At 41.2% G+C, this 20,992-nt stretch overlaps 1 protein-coding gene across 1 annotated transcript; it reads left to right on the forward strand.

Annotated features, from left to right (window-relative positions):
- The first annotated feature begins 546 nt into the window (after positions 1–546).
- efcc1 (EF-hand and coiled-coil domain containing 1) lies at positions 547–20,606 on the forward strand. The gene is made up of 8 exons (XM_085272910.1): positions 547–1,430; positions 2,848–3,263; positions 16,147–16,295; positions 16,744–16,879; positions 17,259–17,415; positions 19,470–19,628; positions 20,108–20,177; positions 20,339–20,606. Exons 1-8 carry the CDS (start codon positions 753–755, stop codon positions 20,470–20,472), a joined length of 1,899 nt encoding a protein of 632 aa, XP_085129036.1. The 5' UTR covers positions 547–752; the 3' UTR covers positions 20,473–20,606.
- The last annotated feature ends 386 nt before the right edge of the window (positions 20,607–20,992 follow it).

A 20,992-nucleotide genomic window follows, 5' to 3' on the forward strand; every position in this document is an offset into this window, starting at 1 on the left:
TATTTTATTTTATTTGTTACAAGCTTTTAAATTTGGGATTAGAAGAAGAGGCAGGTGTTTACCGAACCTGAAGTCCCGTCCCTAGCTCTAACCTTTGATGCTGGGTGACTTGGTGGACATTAAATATATTAATAGCTCACTTATTGGGAGGATCAACAGGCTTACATGTAAGTAGATGAGATTTTTCAGGGTACCAGCACTTAAAATAAAATGAAAATCAACAGGGAAAAGTACAGAAGATAACTACAGAACAAAAATGTAACTCCACAGACCGAGCTCACGCATTACATCTTGCACAAAGCAAGGTGCAAAAAGTACAAACCCCCCCATAGAAGAGTGTGTTTTCCCTGCACACAGACCATGGAGTGGAATTTTCTTCAGCTTAAAATAAAAGACATTATGCAGCACGGGCTGTAAGTCTCTGGGGCGCCTTACATCTTAACAAAGTCTAACCCAGAAAAGTTTACACACCTGGTGCCAATTACAGTCAGACGCACGGCAGTTGGAGGCCGTTATAATACGCGGAGTGTTGGAGCTGCATTGCTGAGCGCTGTTTGGGACCCCTTGTTGTGGATTTTGGGGGCAGTGCTAAATTCAAATGTGCTCGGGCTCAACACACGCCTCGTTTCGAGCTGCGCCACTGTGCTCCAGGTTTTCGCGCAGAGCGAGAAACGAAACGCACACGGGATGCTGCGAGGAGAAACACAGCAACTCCAGTTCAGTTCGAGGAAATATGACTTTGCTCAGTAGAAATGATGGATGCGATAGACTCCGTTGATCCATACAGCCGACCAGCGCGCAGGACACAATGGATAGTCAGCACCCTGGCTTACCATTACGGACTGGACCGGGGAGTGGAGAACGAGATTATTGTTTTGGCCACCGGGTTGGATCAGTATCTGCAGGAGATTTTCCACCACATGGACTATCAAGGTGCAGGCAAAATCCCCGTGGAGGAGTTTAACATCCTGTGTGAAGTTTTGGGACTGGACAAAGACTCGGAGGACACAGAATGCGTCGACGTTTTAGACAATTTGCCCAGCGAACTCACTTTCAGACAGTTCCACGCCAAACTGTGCGGGTATTTCAGCACTAAGGCTGGCTGCCAGTATGAGAACGGCCGGCTGCTGGTCGGGATGGACAGCGAGCACATAGAGACTCAGATCCGCTTGAGGAGCCCGCTGAAGCGCCGAGAGAAGCTGTTGTCTGTGGGAGCGAGCAGCGGCCCCTCTCCTCTCCCGGAGGGGCGGCACGCCTCCGGCTGCAGGCTTGGCTCCTGCACCCGGGAGTGCTACGAGGAGATCGTGGCCCTGGAGGAAGCGGAGGATCGAATAGCCAAACTGGAGGATGAGAATGCGAGTTTGAGGGAGTTGATCGAGGACATGCGAGCCGCACTTCAGAGCAGTGATGCCCGCTGTTTGGCTCTGCAGGTGAGAAGCGGGATTTTAAATACTCTGTCTGTCCATATAGTGTAATTTTTAGGATGTAATATCTTTCACTTGGATCTTCCAAGCCCATAAAAATATGCAATATGCGTCCATAGGCCTTTTGTAAAAGAACAGGAGTGCTGCTGGGGCCCAAGCTTTACTGAGGGGACCAACGCTAGGAAGTAGTTATTCGTGACTTTGAAATTGTTAATACATAATTTCTAACAACTAATTACTGACAAGAAAGCAGATCCCATTTTTCTGGTTTCTCCTGCAGGAAATATGAACATGTCTCCTGTGGTCTCACTCCCCAGAAAACCCCCCAAAAGCCACAGACTCAGCCCCCTTCGATACTTTGGACAATTTCATTCATTAGGAACAGTGACCAGTAAATGTCGACTGAGTCCTAAATTGTGAGTTTGTTTCCTGGCCGGTGTTGTGGATGGGTCCATTGTCAGACTTTATGAATTAGCACCAGCTAAGACACATGTTGTTTCAGCTTTACAGGCTTGTTTGCACAGGGCTTATGAGGACTTGGCAGGGCTGGAGAAAGGGTTCATATTCAGATGGTCATAGGAGGGGTTCAATCTGGACCTCCTAACAGGTTCAAGCAGCTCCTCTGCAGTTGTAAGCATTCATAAGGTTTTAATGAAAAGCAAAATACATTAGCATTAAACTAAAATGTCTGCTAGACGAAGTTAAAAAGCTAGTCAAGTTTAAAATAAATTCATTTATATTTATAGAGTACCACTTCACAGCAACAGTTGTCACTGTTTAAATTGTAAAGACCCTACAACATTAGAGAGAGAACTGCAATGATCAGACGATCCATAACCAGAGGTTTAAACAACTGTTTAACAGGAAGAGACCTCCTTCAAAAAAATCAGTCAGGGATGGGGAACACTCTGCCACAGGGGAAAAGAGACCAACTTGGCAACCTATAGCTTATACAATTTCACATCTCATTTATTCATTAAGAAATGAATTCAAGCTTAGCAACCCTTTATAAAGGGTGAGAAACTCATAAACAGCTGTCAACAAATCACGATGAGATGTAATCCTGATACTAGTTTTCAAGAGAAACATTACATTCCTGGTTTTTATTTTGATATGTGCCAGTTAAAATGTTTGTTTATTGGTACAGGGATTGGGGAGACTTGGAACAACAATTTCCAAAACCCACATATTTCATATTCTGATAGCACATACAGCACAAGAGCAAGTTGGTTTTAGATATATGATTGCTGACACCTTAACACCAAGAGATGTTTTTCACAGCCTCGCAGCCCAAAGGAGTTATTCATTTTCGCAATCTATTAAAACAACACTTCTTTATGGTTTCCTACAAATGCAAGACCTGCTTAGTCATGTTTTAGTAAGTTATGGGAATATCTCAGTTATTTCATTTGTTTCGATTCAGGTTGGACTGTGGAAAAGCCACTCCAAACACAAAGCAGACGAAGGCTGTTTTGTCGCTCACCAGAAGCAAGCCATGCAGAAAAAAATGGCCAACACCAACCTGAAAAGCTTACAGAACATAATCCACGAAATAGAGCTGCTGCGTAGCTCGCAAGATCGGCAGGTGGAGGAAGCCATGCGTTGTAATCAGAGACTGGAGCAGGAACTGTGGAGCTCTAAAGAGACTGTGGCTGCGTTGGAGGACTGCAACAGGGCACTGAAGAGGGAGCAGGTGGCCATGAGAAGGAAGGTGGAGGAGGCCCGACAGGCGCTGCTCAGCGGGCTGGGTAAAGTGAAGGAACTGGAGGCAAAGGCAAATCATGTATCAGCACTGCAGAGACACATCCTTCAGCTGGAATCAGAGCTCCTCTACTACAGGTGAAAACTCTCAGCTTCACATGTAGCATTTAAGTCTGAGCAAACAGCAGTATTTTAATGTTTGGGTTGGAGTATAGAATTTTGTCAAGACTCGATCCTGCACCATGTTGACTGAACTACTATTGGTTTTATATTAACTACTTATTGTAGTGATAGCAGTTGCTTGGAACAGTTAACTTACTTTCTGACGTACTGTTATTCCCAAACACTAGTTCTATTTTTTACCAGAACGCAGTCTTCAGTCTGTAAAAAAACATCTTAATGACATTTATTCCTTTATAAAACATTTGCCGCATCTTTAATTTCTCATATCCTGCATTTACATTTTCTTGGTGGCCTGTTTCTTTGTCATTGCTTCAGTTCTTGGCAGTCATTAGAACAGGGGAAGCAAAAACATAAGGTCTGAGTTTGCTTCTACAATGGCTAACTGCATTCATGCATACCCCTCATTAGATTTACCTGCACAATGCAGTTTTGCTCATTGTGGTTCCATCACATACAAAACCTTCACAGATTCTTAATAGATGGAAAGAAAAAAAACTCAGTTGTGTTTGTAGTCTGTGTCATTTATTTGGAAAAGTTTTCTTTAATGGCAGTCCACTGTTTAAAAAACAAAACAAAAGAAAACACACAATGTATTCGAGTTACAGAAGTTTTTTTTTTCCCCATCTTTTTGAAATGACATTAGTGATGAAGAAAATTAGTAGCATAGCTCACAAGCTGGCAAGCACATCCACCAGGAGATTGGAGAAGCAGTTTCACCATGGTTTGCATCACCAATTGGTACAAGTTTATTAGATTTATTGTGGAGGGTAAACTGATGATTATCATACAAACATAAATATATTTCCAGAAAATCTGCCAAAACAAAAATGCATGTCATTTAATGCATTGTTGTTCTGAGCTGGATGGTCAAGATTTAACAGCTGGTCAAATTCTCTTGGTTTTTTTTAACTAGAAATGACTCAGTGTATCTTTGTACCTTTACATAAAGATGTGGGGTGATGACACTACATGTTTATAGAGAGAGCGCGTAGACTAGACATAAGCCTTTCTGCTAGGTTCAACCAGCTGTTAAACCCCCAGCATAGCAAGTGTCATGAGAAGCAAGGGCTTGTTTTGGCACGTTATTGCATTAGAAAGGCCTTTGTGGCGAGAATCAACCATAACGAATTATAATTCCTCCTACAGTAGGTTGAAATGACTCTATTTACCTCTGGCTTCATGCCTGGAAAGCTCTCCCATGCTATTTATAAAGGCTTGATGTGGCCTTACTATTCCAATTTTCAGTCTTGTTGTGTTTGAGTTTATTGAATGAGGCTTCGTGTGTGGCAGGTCAGTCTTGCCTGAGCTCCACTACTGTTGGGAACTATTCATTTTGGTGGAAGTAAGGGTGTAATTGCACTTTTAAAGTACAAAGCCTTTGGTTTAATGTTTATCTCTGGGTCTGTTGTCCCCACTGCAACCATGTAATCAAGTCTGCAGGTCTGGCAGATGTCTCTAAATGCTTGTAATGTCTACATAATGCTGCTATTATAGCGTCATGGACAACCAGAGCTGTATGATTAAAGTCTTCACTCCTACCTGCATATATAGGTAAAATCACTTTTAGCAGCCAAGGTGCCCTTCCTTTTTTAACCCTAAACACTGCTAATATATGCACACTGTGTTTCAAAGGCTTTTCACTGCCCCTCCATTGATGCCCTAATGGCGAATAATTCAATAACACAAAGGCGAGAGAGAGTTCCATTGAGTAGGAGCCTGAACAGACTGACCGTTCTCATCAATCTTTGTTCACTTCTTTCACTCTGCTCCCACATGAGCAATAGCACATAGGCACCCCCAACCTATGGAACTTAGCAACCAAGCCCCTATTCTCAACGAAAGCCTCAAAGCTTGCTCGCTCACAATATATCCAAGGACACAGTAAGAAGAAACATGTGAGAACTTTCTGGTGCTCTTTTATGTCTTTCATCAAAATGATGTTTCTTTAAAATAAAATCATGATTCTTTCAATTTGCTGTCTGAAATATCACAGATGATATGTTTTGACAGGCAAAATAGGTCTTTGAAATGATTGACTATAACTTTATCCCCACGGCTTATTTCTAAAATGCTGTGACAAGTAATAAGATTATCTCTGACGCTGCTGGATTTTCAGAGATTCTGCTACAGAGCCGTAGGAAAGGTACAGCAGAAGCAATTTAGAACCAGATAATCACACATCCTTATGATGATGAATCCTTATAGTGTTCACCTTAACTTGACAGGGCAACAACTGATTTTTTTTAGACTGCTTTGAGTTTGAAGAAAGCTTATAAAGATGAGGATATTTGAGGAGATTTTACTATGAGAAACTTCTCATAGTAAGATGGGTTTACAGTCTGATCAGCTGAAAGGGTTGATCAGCCATATTTTGTATAATAAGCAGGAAATTTACCTGAGAAAATGTAAAACGCACATCCTTCTAAGCATTAATCCACCAATTTAAAAAAAAAAAAAAAGTTTGACCAACTAAGACTACCAGCTTTCCACAGTCAAAGATAATAAGTAATAATAAATTGTTCCACTAATTCATCAATTCTTCATCCTTGATTGACTCTGCACATTCTTTTTACATACTAATTACACCTGTGTTTATTTACTTTTATCAGAATTTGCTGCCATTCCTTTAGGCAGCGTTCTGGAGGAAGTCCTTAATAGAGAAATGAGCTAAAATAAATACACTTTTTCAGTAGTTTAACAATTTTTTTTTTTTTTTTTTTTTTTTTTTTTTTTTGTCATGTCAGTTTTGGTTTTTTTTTTGGGGGGGGGTTGTTGTTGGGTTTTACAATGACTGTGATTGTTTTTTTCCTAGAAAATGGTAGAAATATACTAATGAATAGTCACTGGCCAGTTATAGATTTAAAACCAATAGGGCATGCTTGATGGCATCTCTTTCAAAACCACTACGTTTATAATGGACCTTATTATAAGTGTGGTAAAATCAAACCAGAAATAGCTGCTTGTTATTATCAGTGATGACAATTACCAAAGAAATCTGTTTTCTTTCAGTTTTCTACCAAAAGCCATTAAAAAAATTGCTGCTCTCAAAAATACTTGTGATTATATTAAAGTTACTGTCTAGCTTTAGAACAATGGCATGAAACCAAGTGCAAGTTAGCTTAGCAAAGGGTAACCAGTGTACACAGAGGGAAATATCTAAAAAAACATTATTTTGTTTTAATATTATAATATAGATACTATTTTAATACAATAAACATATATTAGTACAATAAACATCAACAATGTCGTAAGCTTACCGCTAGCTGTTTAATGCTAACAATCTGTGGGAAACACAGCAACATATTAGCCAATACGTTACATTTTGTTTTGCATGGTATGCTGAGCTTAGTTATCTCTTGGGTACTTGGGGTGGCTGTAGCTCAGGTGGCAGAGCAGGTCAGCCACTAATCAGAAGGTCGGTGGTTCGATCCCAGGCTGCATCCTGGCTGCATGCCAAATATCCTTGGGCAAGATACTAACCAGTTTGCCTACTGGTGGTGGTCAGAGGGCCCGGTGGCGCCTGTGTCTGGCAGCCTCGCCTCTGTCAGTGCACCCCAGGGCAGCTGTGGCTACAATGTAGCTTGCCATTGCCAGTGTGTGTGTGAATGGGTGAATGACTGAATGTAGTGTAAAGCACTTTGGGGTCCTATGGACTAGAAAAGTGCTATACAAATGCAGGCCACTTACCATTTATGCAGTGAATGGTCATGAGAGCGAATACCAGTCTTTCTAATATTATCCATGGTAACGAAGCCAATACGCATTTCAGAAAAAGTAGCCTTTTCCTTTATTAGGCTTTCTTATAACTTTTCCTTCATGTGTTCTTTTTTTAGCATTCAGTGATATACAAGTTTCTTTTCTAGAAAAATCCCTTCTCAACTTTCCATCAGTATCCCAGCAGAGGTCCAATGTGCTCATCGTTACGTGGGTGTTGTTGCATAACATGTCTGCCATTACTTTGGATTGAATGCGAGAACAGAGCGGAGGCTGAGATTCAAGTGGGAACCACACCCTCAGGAGGACTTGATCAAGCACATCTCTGGAGAAGTCTTGGTGCAGCTGCAATGATATAAATTTGTTACTTTTGGTTCAGTTTGTGCTCTTTAGTTCCAGGAGTCAAACTGAGCTTAAATCAGTCACTGCAGTGTGTAGAGCTCTGTGGGCCAGACATACTAGACAATGGGAAGCACAGCGAGAGGAACAAAATGAGATGAGGGGGGGAGGAAAGCTTACCATCTGGAGGAAGAAGCAAACACTCAGCTGTTTGTTCATGAAATGACGGACACTTTTGCAAGGGACGAAAGTGAGAGGGACAGATGTGTTCATTAGTTTCGAGTCCCAGAGAAAAGACATGAAGCAGAGAGTGCAAATAAGTCATTAAAAGTGAACTTTGGCTGCTTTTTATTCAAAACTTCTTGACCTTTAATAGTCATGTAGATCCAGGTGTCTCACTTTATAAAGTCCAGGGATTTCTAGCAAGCATACCAAGCACATGCGTACTACATGTGCAAGTTTAAAACTCACTCACTTTCATTTGCTGGCTTCTTCTAACCTCAGGCCATCTGAAGCCAGGCCCCAAGGGAGGCATAATCTCCTGGCCCTTTCATGCTCTCTGTATGGTGCCTGAGAGCAGAAAGAAGAGGAGGGTCTAGCATACCATTTATCTGCCTCAGCTCTAGAGCTGCAACATTGTGGGGAGCAGGTGCTGCCATGGCTTTCCTACCCTTTAAATAATGTGGAAAACACACTTGGGGATGTCTGGGACCTGTGGCATTCTGCTGTTGCTATCTCGCTGTAGTTCTTGAGCAGCCTTCAAAGCCCCACACTGCCAAGTGGACTCATTTTCACGCTGAAGTGCTGCCCTGTTCTCTCTGGTTTGGAGGTATGCTGACATCAGCAGAAAAACATGGCACACAAAATATCTTATAGGCGTGCGCCACCCACCCTCACTGGACTTCTCTCCCTTTAAAACTTCCCTCTGCTTTTAATACCGTCGTTTGTTTGACTTTAGAGGTTTCTTTGCACTTTGCTTGCTAAGGAAAGTTTAACCACCCTCTGTAAATGTTACAGCCATTAGTTTTTGGATTAAGTTCTCAGCTAGAGCAAAACAATAATCTGATCCCTAGAAGTGCTTTATTTGTATCCCAGAAACCAGCACATTGTTGGGCAGCCCAAGAGGACTTGATTAATAACCGTCAGCTATGTAAACAAAGCCCCCTCGCCTTTCCCTGTCAAGCTGCAGGGCATCGACAACTGACAAACTTCAAGTGCAAGCTCAGTTTTACAGTGTGCCCTCAGTTTTAACCTGCAGGGAAAGCGGACTGTCATTGACTGATGACACCTGAAAAAGGGAAACTGCTCTCGTGGGAGTGGAGGCAGGTCGACGATGATGGGGGAGGGGAGGTTATGTTGATGAAAAGTTCACTTCAGCGCCATGCTGTAATAAACACAGGGAGGACTCTGGGTGTCCTGGCTCTAACAACAAGCAGCTGGACTACCTCCCACCAGCCGAAAGAATGGCTTTCAGCTTTTGCTAATACAGTGCAGGATGCTATTAATTACAAAAGTCATGACATAGCACAGTAAAACTCTTTGTGTGTGTGTGTGTGTCTTTAGGGATCAATGATAATTAGGGTATATTATATTCCAACAAAAGAGCATTTTTCACTGTCAATATCAAATCAATAATACATGTAGCTCTATAAATGCATTTGTTGCTCCTGGCACATACATGTACTTTATTGAATTTCCCACATTAACATTATGAGCTCGTTCCAGGTCTAAATTTCATTTTGGCTAGAGATCAACCAGAAAGTGCTTTTTGATACATGAATCTGGTAAAAGAGAGTGAGAAGGAGAAATTGATCAGCCTCTCTATCGGTCCCGCTTGTAGAGTACTTCCTCCAAAATGATAAAGTCTGTTTTAAGTTTCCAGCAGATGTAGATGACTAAATTCTGCCTTGATTCTCCAGCTGATTTATACCATACCCACGACCTCAGTTTGTTTCTGTTTTCTCCTTTTTTCTTATGAAGTGACAAAAAAGCTATTCTTAAAGGGGACATGTGCCCCAGATTTTTGTCCTTCTAGAGCAGCTTTGTGTGATTGATAGTTCAAATTAATCCTTATTGTGTTTTACTGGGCCTTGGTACAGGCCCTCAATTCATCCTCTGTCTGCAACACACCACTTTCCACTCCATTTAAGCCAACTTTCATTTGACTTGCTGCCTCTTATAAACCTACATTTTGAACAGCAAGTGGGAGAGGTGTCTTGGTTTGACATGAATGTAGGTGCCATGCACTGTCAGTTTGGACATTTGCTTCCTGCTGTTGGGTACCGGTGCAGTAGTAAATGGTCAGCCTTTTCACTGCCAAGAACATACTGTAGATTCGTTTAGTTATAGTAAACAACAGTAATGCTTTTTGAAATTGTTACTGACCATCTCTGCAAATGACTGCCAGCCCAATAATATTTCTTAAGATGAAATAAATATATGAGGTGAAATTATTTTTTCAAACACTGGAATTTCCCCACATGCAATACTGTTCACACATCTTGAGCACGTTACCACTTATTGTTTTTTATTTTACTAGGAAAATTTTTACTAGCAAAATACATCAGTATTTGGTATGACCACCTTTATTCATCAATACAGCCTGAACTCTATTGCTAGCTTTATAGATGCCTGTAGACACTCTCTCCTGACCTCCTCCAGACATACTGATGACGATGATTTGAACCAAAAATTTCAAATATGAGTTCATTACGCTATAAAATTGGTTACAGCTTATTTTCAGTCCAGTCCTTGTGCAGTTTTGTATACCTCAGCTCTTCTCTTTGTTGCTTAACTGTCACTGAGACCACAGTGAGGCTTCAGTGAACAGTAGATGGATCAACCAAAGGGCCAAATGTGTCTCTCGGTTCCTATATCAGGTGTTTGTAGCTACTTCTTACAGACAAGACTTTTGGATATTGTTCATCTACTGTAGATAGTTTTTGTTTGTTTGTTTTTTAGTGCTGATTCTTCTTCTTGGCCTTCTACTGTTATCCACACTGGATTCTTATAAGGACGGTGCACACCATATTGAGAGATTCCAAATTTTCAACTAATAGCTCTTTGAGAATCTCCTTGTTGGTCCAAACCATGTTATTTCTGTCTAACTGTGTTGTCTTTGGCATGTTTTATTGATTCACCTAAAGAAATGGAAACAAATGATGTGTTTTGTGACAGGCTATTAACAGTTTTCTTAGATACAACACTGATTCATCCTTTGACTTTGTTACCTTTTTATGTTTTAATGATGGACAGATCAGTGTTAAGTGGCTTAACAAAACAGAAGTAAAAAAACAACAACATTGTACCTCACCATTTTCAGAGCAATTGACTGAAATGAGTGAAAAACGGTGTCAAAAGAAAAACAATGAAACAGCTTCAGAAAGTCTGGAGAAGTACTGCTTAAGAAAAAAAATCCCAATAAAGTCTGAAGAAATAAAAAAAAAAAAAAAAAAAGCCTCAAAACCTTCGCACAGTGCTGTATAATAAAATCTGCAGCATCTTTTTTTTCCTTCTCTGCCTCTCAACAAAACACATTAATAGTTATTTTTCATTTTGGCAGGTCAGACACATCCATGCTGGCCGATTGACAAGAATAATTGCTGATCAAATTTTGACTATGTCTGCTGCATCCCACAGACTAACCACTATCTGGGACGTCTGCCTGGACTCCTTTCAGGTGTCTCTACTCATCCAGTTGGAATTCCCACATTCAGCACTGCCACCACCAAACACTGTCAAAACATGTGATGGAAGCTTTCTTTAAACAGAATAAATCGCCTGAAAAGGCACACGTAGATGCAGATGCAAACTAAGTGAAGTAAACAAAAGTTGGGGAAACAGAGAAGAGGGACAGGCGAATAGTCAGGACACAGCAGACAACCTCAATGTTGGGAAACAAGGCAGTAACCTCCAGAGTTGAAAATGAAGCTACTATGGCAGTACTATTATTTATTTATGTATGTATGTATGTGTGTGTGTATATATATATATGTATGTGTGTGTGTGTGTGTGTGTGTGTGTGTATGTATATGTGTGTGTGTATATATATATATATATATATATATATATATATATATATATATATATATATATATATATATATATTAGGGGTGCAACGATACTCATATCGATATTGAACCGTTCGATACAGTGCTTTCGGTTCGGTACGCATATGTATCGAACAATACAACATTTGTAATTTATTTTATCAACTTTCCTTCTGACGATGCTGTCTGTGTTGAGCGCTCAGTGAATCTGCGTTCGACTACTCCGCCTAGGCTGCACTGTTGAGCGCAGATCCACTGAGCGCTCAACACAGACAGCATCGTCAGAAGGAAGAGCGCAGGGCAAGCCAGCGAGACAGAAGTTAAGCTCTCCTTGCAACATGGCAAACTGAACCTCCCCCACCCTCATTCAGATCTGGCGTTTGGAATTATTTTGGTTTTCATGTGAGGTATGACCCTGAAGGTAAGCGCGTCATGGACTAAAGTATAAGCATGTATGTTGGATGTGCCACGCAATGCTCAATTACATGGGTGGGAACTAGTGTTAGCGCAGTTAGCTCGTTAACGTGTTGGCCGTCTAGCTCCACGCACGGGGCGATCAGGGGTAGCTCGTTAAAGGAGATTGCCGTGTTGTGGCGTTAACGTCATTTCAACGAGATTAACCTGAAAGCACTAGTGGGAACACAACGAATATGACTGCACATTTACGCCGACATCATTCTAGTGGAAAGACAAAAACAACAAGCATGCTACTAACTTTAGCCGAGTCATTTAGACAGCCGTTAGCACATGATTCTCCTTATGGGGACCTGATATGTTTAATATTGTGGCGAGCTCAGACAAGGTGGAGACGGAGGTGTCGTTTGGTCTTGCTTCCCGTGAGCTAGCCAGGGAGCACAGCCGTTTATTGACATCTGCAGAAGAACACTGCCGCTAGCTAACTGCTCAGCACAGCAACAACAACAACGCCACACAGGGCGCCCTCTGACCCCGGAAGGACACACCGTCGCAGCGAGAGGGCGTCACCCGTCACTATGGCAACATAAACAAAACATAACTGTACAAACAGAACCCCGAACAGCCCTGACCCGCTACATAGCCCCCACCTAAGGGGTCAGTCGTCCCCGACGACCCCATTAACCCACACAAAGTCCTGCAAATGTCCAGGTGCCTTCTTACGGAGCACCGGCCGGTCACGACCGGCGGGGGAAAAGTCACTCGGGTCAGAACATGGGGTGCCACCATCATCCCACTTCTGACACCAATGTGGCGAGCTCAGACAAGGAGGAGACGGAGGTGTCGTTTGGTCTTGCTTCCCGTGAGCTAGCCAGGGAGCACAGCCGTTTATTGACATCTGCAGAAGAACACTGCCGCTAGCTAACTGCTCAGCGCGGCAACCGCACAGCAACAACAACAACAACACACAGGGCGCCCTCTGACCCCGGAAGGACACACCGTCGCAGCGAGAGGGCGTCACCCGTCACTATGGCAACATAAACAAAACATAACTGCCCTGACCCCCTACAATATGCTGCTGAGAATATAGCCCAGAAGAAGCGTATAGTATAGCTTTTATTTTGGAAAGAGACATTTCTCTGTAATAAACTCTCTTTTCCAAAGATGAGTGATTCCTCAATCAGATACAGGGCTTGCAAAATCGCTAGCCCGACGTCCCGGGGCTAGCGATTTTTCCAGTCAGGCTACCAAAATCTATCTCTTCCCTGCCCGTCGGGCTATTGTAGGAAGGAAAAATATATGTCAATGCTTTTGCATTCTTTCGGAAATGTAGCTGGGTAATTATGTCATTGGCATCGGTGAGCCACTGTCAATATGTGACATATTGAAATCGCGTTTGAATTTGCGCTTGTTTTTTGCTTTCACTTTGCAATCGCGCAAACTGCGTATAGAGAGCGACAGCACTGATTGGTGAGTGACGATAATTTGTGCACCAATTCCTCTGACATCGTCTTATCAATCGTTAGCTTACACTGCAAACATGACAAGTGAAATCTCCCGCAGCTTAAACATATGAGAGGTTGATCGCGCAGAGAATCGCTGACCGTTATGTGAGTGCGCGTGTAAAAGCAGCAGGATATATATTTCAGTTCTGCTGAGCCAAATAAGACAGGTCAGGGTGAAGAAGTGACAGCCAAAGAAAAGCTTACCACAAAACGGAAAAGTTATGACAAATCAGACTATAAGGCAAAAAGAAAGTGCAGCTTTATGGTTTCATGGACAAAAGAATTTCTGTGGCTGCAATATGACGAGCTAAATAACCAGGGCTGCACATAAGTGGTCCGCAGGTGTGCATTCGCTGTCAAAATAAAAAACGCGCACAAGATAAGTTGCAACACGTGTTTGCGTACATAAGATTTTCTGGAGGAGGACAGACATTTGTTTAGAACTCTTAAAGATGTCGAAGAAGCTCCTTTAAGCAATTACTTTGGTGTTCCTCCACCTCCAAAGAAATGTCAGAAGGAGTCCGAACCACAAAAGAAGCGCGTATTCTCGGAAAAGTGGTTGCAGGAGGTGAGCTGGCTTCAAACAAATGATGAACGCACAGAGATGTGGTGCAGAATGTGCTGTGAAAATTCCACTCTAGCGGACAAAAACAGTTCTTTATATATGGACGCAAACGCGCGCTGCAACTTCTTATCTGGTGCGTCTTTTATTTTGACAGCGAATGCGCACATGCGGACCACTTATGTGCACCCGTGTAAATAACATAATGTTCTGCCGGGTGTGTTGTTGGTTTTCTCTCGATTTCTGAGTCGACAAGCGCCTTTGTTACTGGGACCAGTCATTTTAAGAAAGCCCCCATTAGAACCCATGAGAAATGCAAGAAATGCATTATTGCTCAGTCTGCAATATCTTTCAGTTCATAGAAATTTCTGTTCAATTAGAACCAAGTATTTGAGTTGATGATTGTAATTTTTATACAATGTTGTAATTTGTTTTTCAACAATTTTTTGATTAATGTTTTGTTTCCTTTACAATATTATACTTTAATGTATAATATTATAAAGGAAACAAAACATCAATCAAAAAATTGCTCTCTTTTTTATTCGGGCTACTTAAATTTATTTTGGGCTACCAAAAACTGAAGAGCCCCTGCCCGAAGGGCTACCAGGGATTTTGAAATTTTGAGAGCCCTGAGATATATTTATTTTTTTAATTACTTTTGTTTCAGCAACAATAAATTTAAAAACTGTACTTTTGAGTTAAAATATATATTTATAATTTTAATAAATGACAAATTAAAAAGGCATGAACATTTTTTTTGTATCGAAAAAATATCAAACCGTGACACCAAAGTATCGAACCGAACCGTGAATTTTGTGTATCGTTGCACCCCTAATTTATTTATATATATATATATATATATATATATATATATATATATAATTTTTTTTTATTTTTTTTTTTTTAGTAACTCAATTCAGATAGAGTGTAGGGTGTCTCCTTTTTATTGACAAATGTCCTCACAAGCAGTTGCAGCTAGCTGCCTGTTAAGCCTTACTTCCACTAGTATCAGTATCACTATGTTACTTAGTTACTTAAATAGGAGATATTGATGTCGGTGCATGTTATATGGGTAGTTTGTGGATGCAGCCTGCTAGCTGACTATATTAACATCAAAGTCCTGATCCTGCGGCTGTGGCCTACTGTTAGCCTCCCTTTAACCGTTGCCAATTAAAGTGCAATCAGTCACATGAAGCCTGTATTTGAAAAAGCCTTCCACCGTTTTGCTTAAGAGTCCGAGTGTCTCCACAGCAACCAGTTGAATTTTGTGTGTGTTCTTGTCTGTGCTGGTGTGACTACAGCTGCTCCTTCTTTCTTCCAACGTGGCGCCCTCTATAACTTAAACACGACTCTCTGATTGATTGCCTGAAATCTTGCTAAAGTTAACAAGTGACTTCAGTGGTTTCTCTCCAGTGTTGCACAAAGCTAGAGTAATCCACAGATGCAGAGCATAATGTCATCTTACAGCAGGGTTTGCCTTGTGCCAACAGGATATAAGCATGAGTTCTCTGTGACTCTTAAAAAAATTAATTGTTTTTTCAGAGAGTTAGGCTGCTGAAACTCTTTCCGAGATTTTCTCTCTGCTTTTTTTTTTCTTGGGCAAGACATCATCATCTGGAAACACTTATTCTGTGATTTATGAAGGCCCCCTATCGGATTTCCCCCAACACAAAAGAGCAGACAGCAGAAGAAGCCTAGAAAATTCAAACCATTACAGAACGATTGATCCGCCCAAACTCAGCCTCAGTCTTTTTTTTTTTTCAGGAGGGAATGTTTGAATGTGATCATGACATGAGGAAATATGTGAAATATACACTAAAGGTCTTACACATCTTCTCCTCTGCAGATCAAAAGAAACGTTGCACTTAAAAGTCTTGCATGCTTTACCTCACATCTTGCAAACTCCTGCTAACTCCTGCACACTTAGAGTGGCTCTCTACCACTGACCCACTTTACTGTAAAAATGCCTTAAAGATACAATGTCTGGCTTCAATTACCCCACCCAGATTTGGCGTACAGCATCACAGGCCTCCATAAAATTATCATGGCGGTTGTAGATGTGGCGTAATACACACTCCCTTGTGTTACATGATATGTTCTCTTTGATGTTGGCAATTGGTTTGGACGGAACTTTTCTCATCTGTGCAAATGTGACGAGCGGTTTTAGCCCCTTTGGCCACTGTCAGCTTACATGCAGCAGCACATGTGACTATATTTGCAAAAAAAAATGCTGAACTCGCAGCGCTTTCTTTCAGGTCAGAAGTGTCGAAACTACAACTCCCAGGCAGCACCAGTGCAGAGCAGCAGCTGAGTGTCAGCAGCAGGCCAGGACAGAGATGCTGCCTGGATACCCAGCACGACCGCTGTTCCCCGACAGGATGTGCTGTAACGACTCCAGACAAGAGTAAGACAATATTGAATATTAAAGTACAGAATGTTTTTTCTGATACTAGCCACTCATGTATGAGCTTCAATGCAAGTCTAAGCAAAATAAATACTGAGCTTGCAGGTAAGGTAATACTTACCCCATTTTGAAGTGGTCATCATATTCATTAAATATGCTTATACACGCCTATGTTGTTTTGAGGCAACAAACTACACCACATTTTAATTCACTTGTACCTGTAGCACCAACTAACATATATATTTATACTGGAAGCTTAACTCTGCAATATTAGAGAGAGAACCCTCACAGTCTACTGCTGGCAGGTACTTGCTAAGAGTGGGGGGGGCACTGTACAATTAATTTTTGTTAATGAAGACCTCTGGCTAATACCCTTTGCAATGATCGCAATAACAGTTGGTGATGATGATGATGATGATAACAATTATGTACTGTATGTATTGTCCAGTGGAGGAGCAGCTGTTTCGGTCAGTGGAGGGCCAGGCAGCCTCTGACGAAGAAGATGACAAGTGGACTGGAGATCAACAGAGACAAGTGGATGAGGTGAAGAGGATCTTAGCCAGGCTATCCTGCTGTGGGGAAAGGTATTGCATGTTCATGTTATCATAAAATATATCATATATCTGATTGCAGGAATAAGTTAGATTATGGAAGTCTTAATCTGTTACCTCAGTAAACATTGCTAGTCACTACTTTCTATTCATCATGAATGAATGATTTTCTGTTTGGTTCTATTTAAATTAAACAGACAGTTAAAACAACATCATAGTTATATTGTAATTGACAGTAAATGCTCCTCTGGAGTTTTCAGGAAAATCCAACCTTATTCAATCATGGCAATGCTAAAAAAAAAAGGTCCACAATCCAAAAGGTGATGTCACAGTGTCCATGTCCGTCTCTTGTATACAGTTTGTGGGTCGGTCTGACTGACTTTCCATCTTCTATTATATGTTCCTTAATAAGGTGCGAGGACAAGGCATTCAAAAAGTTAATGTCTAATTTCGGGAGCTCGAGAAGCGAAGAGAGCTGCAGTGCTGTGTTGGAGCTCCTTGAGAGAGTGACCAGGTTGCATAAGCAGCTGGAGCTGAAGGAAAGCCAGGCTGAGATAAACATGGACCAGGTACAACCCAACTCTGTCATTCCTCACCCTAGGGTGGGTTTCTGTGGTGCCACCTGCCCTCTGTTGGATCTATTTCTATGAAAGGTTCTGTTATTGATATTGTTCTGCTTGCCTTCAATCCCAAGCCTTTTTGTGGCTCTGCACGGTGTGAAACTAGATTAGAGATGACTGCTAAAGGTTCTTCTGAAAGTGGAGGTCTTCATAGGCTAAACCACAGCTAATGCTACAATCCTTCAACTTAAGATAAGATAACCTTTATTAGTCCCACACGTGGGAAATTTGTTCCACCTAACCAAACCACCAGGCCGTCCCATACACAGACACGCCTCCCTCTTTCTGGGTGTGGGTGTGTTTGCAGCTGTTTGCCACTGGAGCCGACCACAGAAACACTCCCCTCTTTGTTGCTCCATGACACTTAAAAAAATATAATGAATTTAAAGCCCTCTCGTCACAGTCGAGTGGTATTTTCACAACACAGGAAGACAGGCAGAAGGGGAACCGTGATGTAATGTGTTCCCAGAACATCTCAGCACTCAGAGAGGAAAAGTTCAAACCAAACAAAGTCCTGACAGCGAGGCTTTGTTTATGAGCAGGATGTGTGGGGTGAGACCTTTGTCCTTCAATACACCATGACGTAAAGGTGCACTGCAGGGACTAACATTTCTTACAGAAACCTACAAAAATGGGTTGAATTTTAATGTATTTACAGTTACAGTTGTAGGATAAAGACATGCTGTGGAAGAGAGCCAGAGATTAATAGCAAGTATGATCCAATGCAGAGAAGTGTATTAGCACATAGTGAGTGAGAAAGGTGGCTGAAGAAGAAATGCTAAAGCCTAATCTTGAAAGTAGAGATAGTGTCTGTCTCCTGAATCCAAACTGAAAGCTGGTTCCATAGAAAACTGAATGCTCTGCCTCCCATTCTACTTTTAAATACTGTAAAGTGCTGTAATGGGGTGAAATGGTACTATAAGGTCATTATTGGACCTGATTATTCAAGACCTTGTATGTGAGGAGCAAGATTTTCAATTCAACTTAACAGGAAGCCAATGAAGGGAAGCCAATACATGAGAAATCTGCTCTCTCTTTCTAGTCCCTGTCAGGACTCTTGCTGCAGCATTTTGGATTAGCTGAAGGCTTTTCAGTGAGTTTTTTGGACATCCTGATAATAATGAATTACAGTCGTCCAGCCTGGAAGTAATAAATGCATGAACTAGTTTTTTCAGCGTCACTCTGAGACAGGATATTTCTCATTTTAGAGATGTTGCGCAAATGGAAGAACGCAGTCTTACATATTTGTTTAATATGTGCATTGAAGGACATGTCCTGGTCAAAAACAACTCCAAGGTTCCTCACAGCGTTACTGGAGGCCAAGGTAATGCCATCCAGAGTAAGAATCTGCTTAGATACCATATTTCTAAGATTTTCAGGGCCGAGTACAATAACCTCAGTTTGATCTGAATTAAGAAGCAGAAATTTAGCGGCCATCCAGGTCTTTATGTCTTTAAGACATTCCTGCAGTTTAACTAATTGGTGTGTGTTATCTGGCTTCATGCACAGATAGAGCTGGGTGTCATCAGCAAAGCAGTGTAAATGTATGCTATGTCTTCTAATGATGGTGCCTAAGGGAAGCACGTATAATGTAAACAGAATTGGTCCTAGCACTGAACCCTGTGGAACTCCATAATTAACCTTAGTTCTTTGTTAGTTTTGGACATAATTAATTAAGTACAAAACCAACAAAGAAGTGGTCTCACATCTTGTGGATCAAAAGCACTGGAGGTCTACAGACCTAAAATAAAAAGTTGTTAGTTAGCCTCATTGTTGTACTGGGTGACATGTTCATTCATTACTTGTAATATATAATAATTTTAACTGCAATTTTTCCATTCGTTGTCTTGCCATTGAAAATGCTTTAATACCAAATCAGTGTTAATGAAAGTCCTTATATTTAAGGATGTCTTCAAAGACCAGATGTTCTTCTAAGATGAACTCACAATGTGATTCTTGATTCTGATGCCAGGAGTAACTGGTTCTTGTGCCATGTCTTCCAGATGAAGGACTCCCTGATGCAGGAGCTGCAGCAGAAGGCTGAGGAGACTGAGCTGCTTCAGATGGAGCTGCAGATGCTGGAGACAGAGAGGGTCCGTCTGTCTCTGGTGGAGGAGAAGCTCGTGGACATCCTGCAGCTTCTCCAGCAGCTCAGAGACCTGGTTAGTCACAAGGTTTTGGTTTTTTAATTGTTGAGATAAATTTAGAAAGGACGTTTTGACTTTGTAAGGATATTCAAATATTTTTAATTCATTTTAAGGCAGGAAAATCTTGCAAACAAGCATTCAATCCATCATGTGAACTGAATTTCAAAGTAATGAAAATCATTTGCAGGGTTGATAGTTGAGAGATATCCACTGATGGCGCACTGGAATTAATTTGTTCTGGTCAGATATCAAATAGGAAAACAAACAGAAAGCATTTTCCTTGCTACAGGCAAATTCTCCACATGGACATTAACTTGGGAATGTTTTCAAAATAAAAGGCAGCTTTGTGCTGTTGAGGTTTTTATACATTCTTTTGTGTTTGCACTATCCCTTGTCAAACATATGTGAAAGCTTTGCAGTTACAAGATGCAGTTTTCTCATGAAAGTGGCTGTTAAGCACCTGATTCTGTCATCTGGCTCTCTGCTGATTTCAGAACGTCTCACGGAGGTCTCTCGGGAAAATCTTGCTCAGCACTCTGGAGTCTTGCAGCGACCCGCAGCACGGTTAGTAGACCTCACACACCCAATAAAATCAATACAACTCTTGTGACATGAAACCATGAAAATTTACAGTTACTTGTGGGAGGGAGTTAAATGGAAATAAACTGAATGGCCTGTCATGTGACTTCCTCAGAAATATCACATCTGTTCTGTTTTTAACACAGGCAAGGCCCATATTCTGGAGGTGCTCAATGCCCTCTATCATGAACTTACTGCTTGTGAGATTCTGTCTTCTGGTAGACCTTTGGAAAAGACACACAGTCAGCAGTCTCTTGATGCCCTCATCATCTCCTGCTAAACAAGACTGCCTCCTGCTGGCCTCGGAAAATGCAAGCGTCTTTTTGGAGGACATTGAAAGCTCAATAGTTTTGATATATGAAGCTGATTGATGTGTATAGTGTATTATATTATGGCGATTATAAGCGTCTTGTCCTGTATCTATAAAGGGATGTTAATCTAGAATTATTGTAGCAAAGAGCTTTATTACATATAACTGAAATACATGCTCACAGATTTTTTTAAAAGCTTCTATTGCACATAAACTTTCAGGATGCAAAAAAAAAAATTGTTTCATTTGAACTTTTTCACAAAAGATACGTAAATGTGAAAATTCAGAAGTGAGTTTAACTTTAACAGGACATAGTACTCAACCTCTGCTGGTCAACCTCAACCTCTGACATAACCATTCCACATCTGCTTTTTAAGATGAAATAAGCTGAAAAGATGATAGGCTACACAAACTGTAGAGAAATATGCAATCTACAGTGTATTTTACCATCTCAGGAGACCACACATGCTTTTATTTTGCAGCCCTTAGG

This window comes from Mchenga conophoros, linkage group LG5 (genome assembly GCF_057382185.1).
Source record: "Mchenga conophoros isolate Kocher_MC1m ecotype Shallow Benthic linkage group LG5, M_conophoros_male_GT1.1, whole genome shotgun sequence".
Taxonomy (NCBI): Eukaryota; Metazoa; Chordata; class Actinopteri; order Cichliformes; family Cichlidae; genus Mchenga; species Mchenga conophoros.

What these genes read in the sequence shown, in the direction of transcription:
- efcc1 (XM_085272910.1), top strand. Translation starts at nt 753, where the DNA reads ATGATGGATGCGATAGACTCCGTTGATCCATACAGCCGACCAGCGCGC. An exon ending in TCAGAGCTCCTCTACTACAG is followed by an intron (nt 3,264 to 16,146) that starts GTGAAAACTCTC and finishes GCTTTCTTTCAG; the next exon opens with GTCAGAAGTGTCGAAACTAC. An exon ending in TCCAGCAGCTCAGAGACCTG is followed by an intron (nt 19,629 to 20,107) that starts GTTAGTCACAAG and finishes TGCTGATTTCAG; the next exon opens with AACGTCTCACGGAGGTCTCT.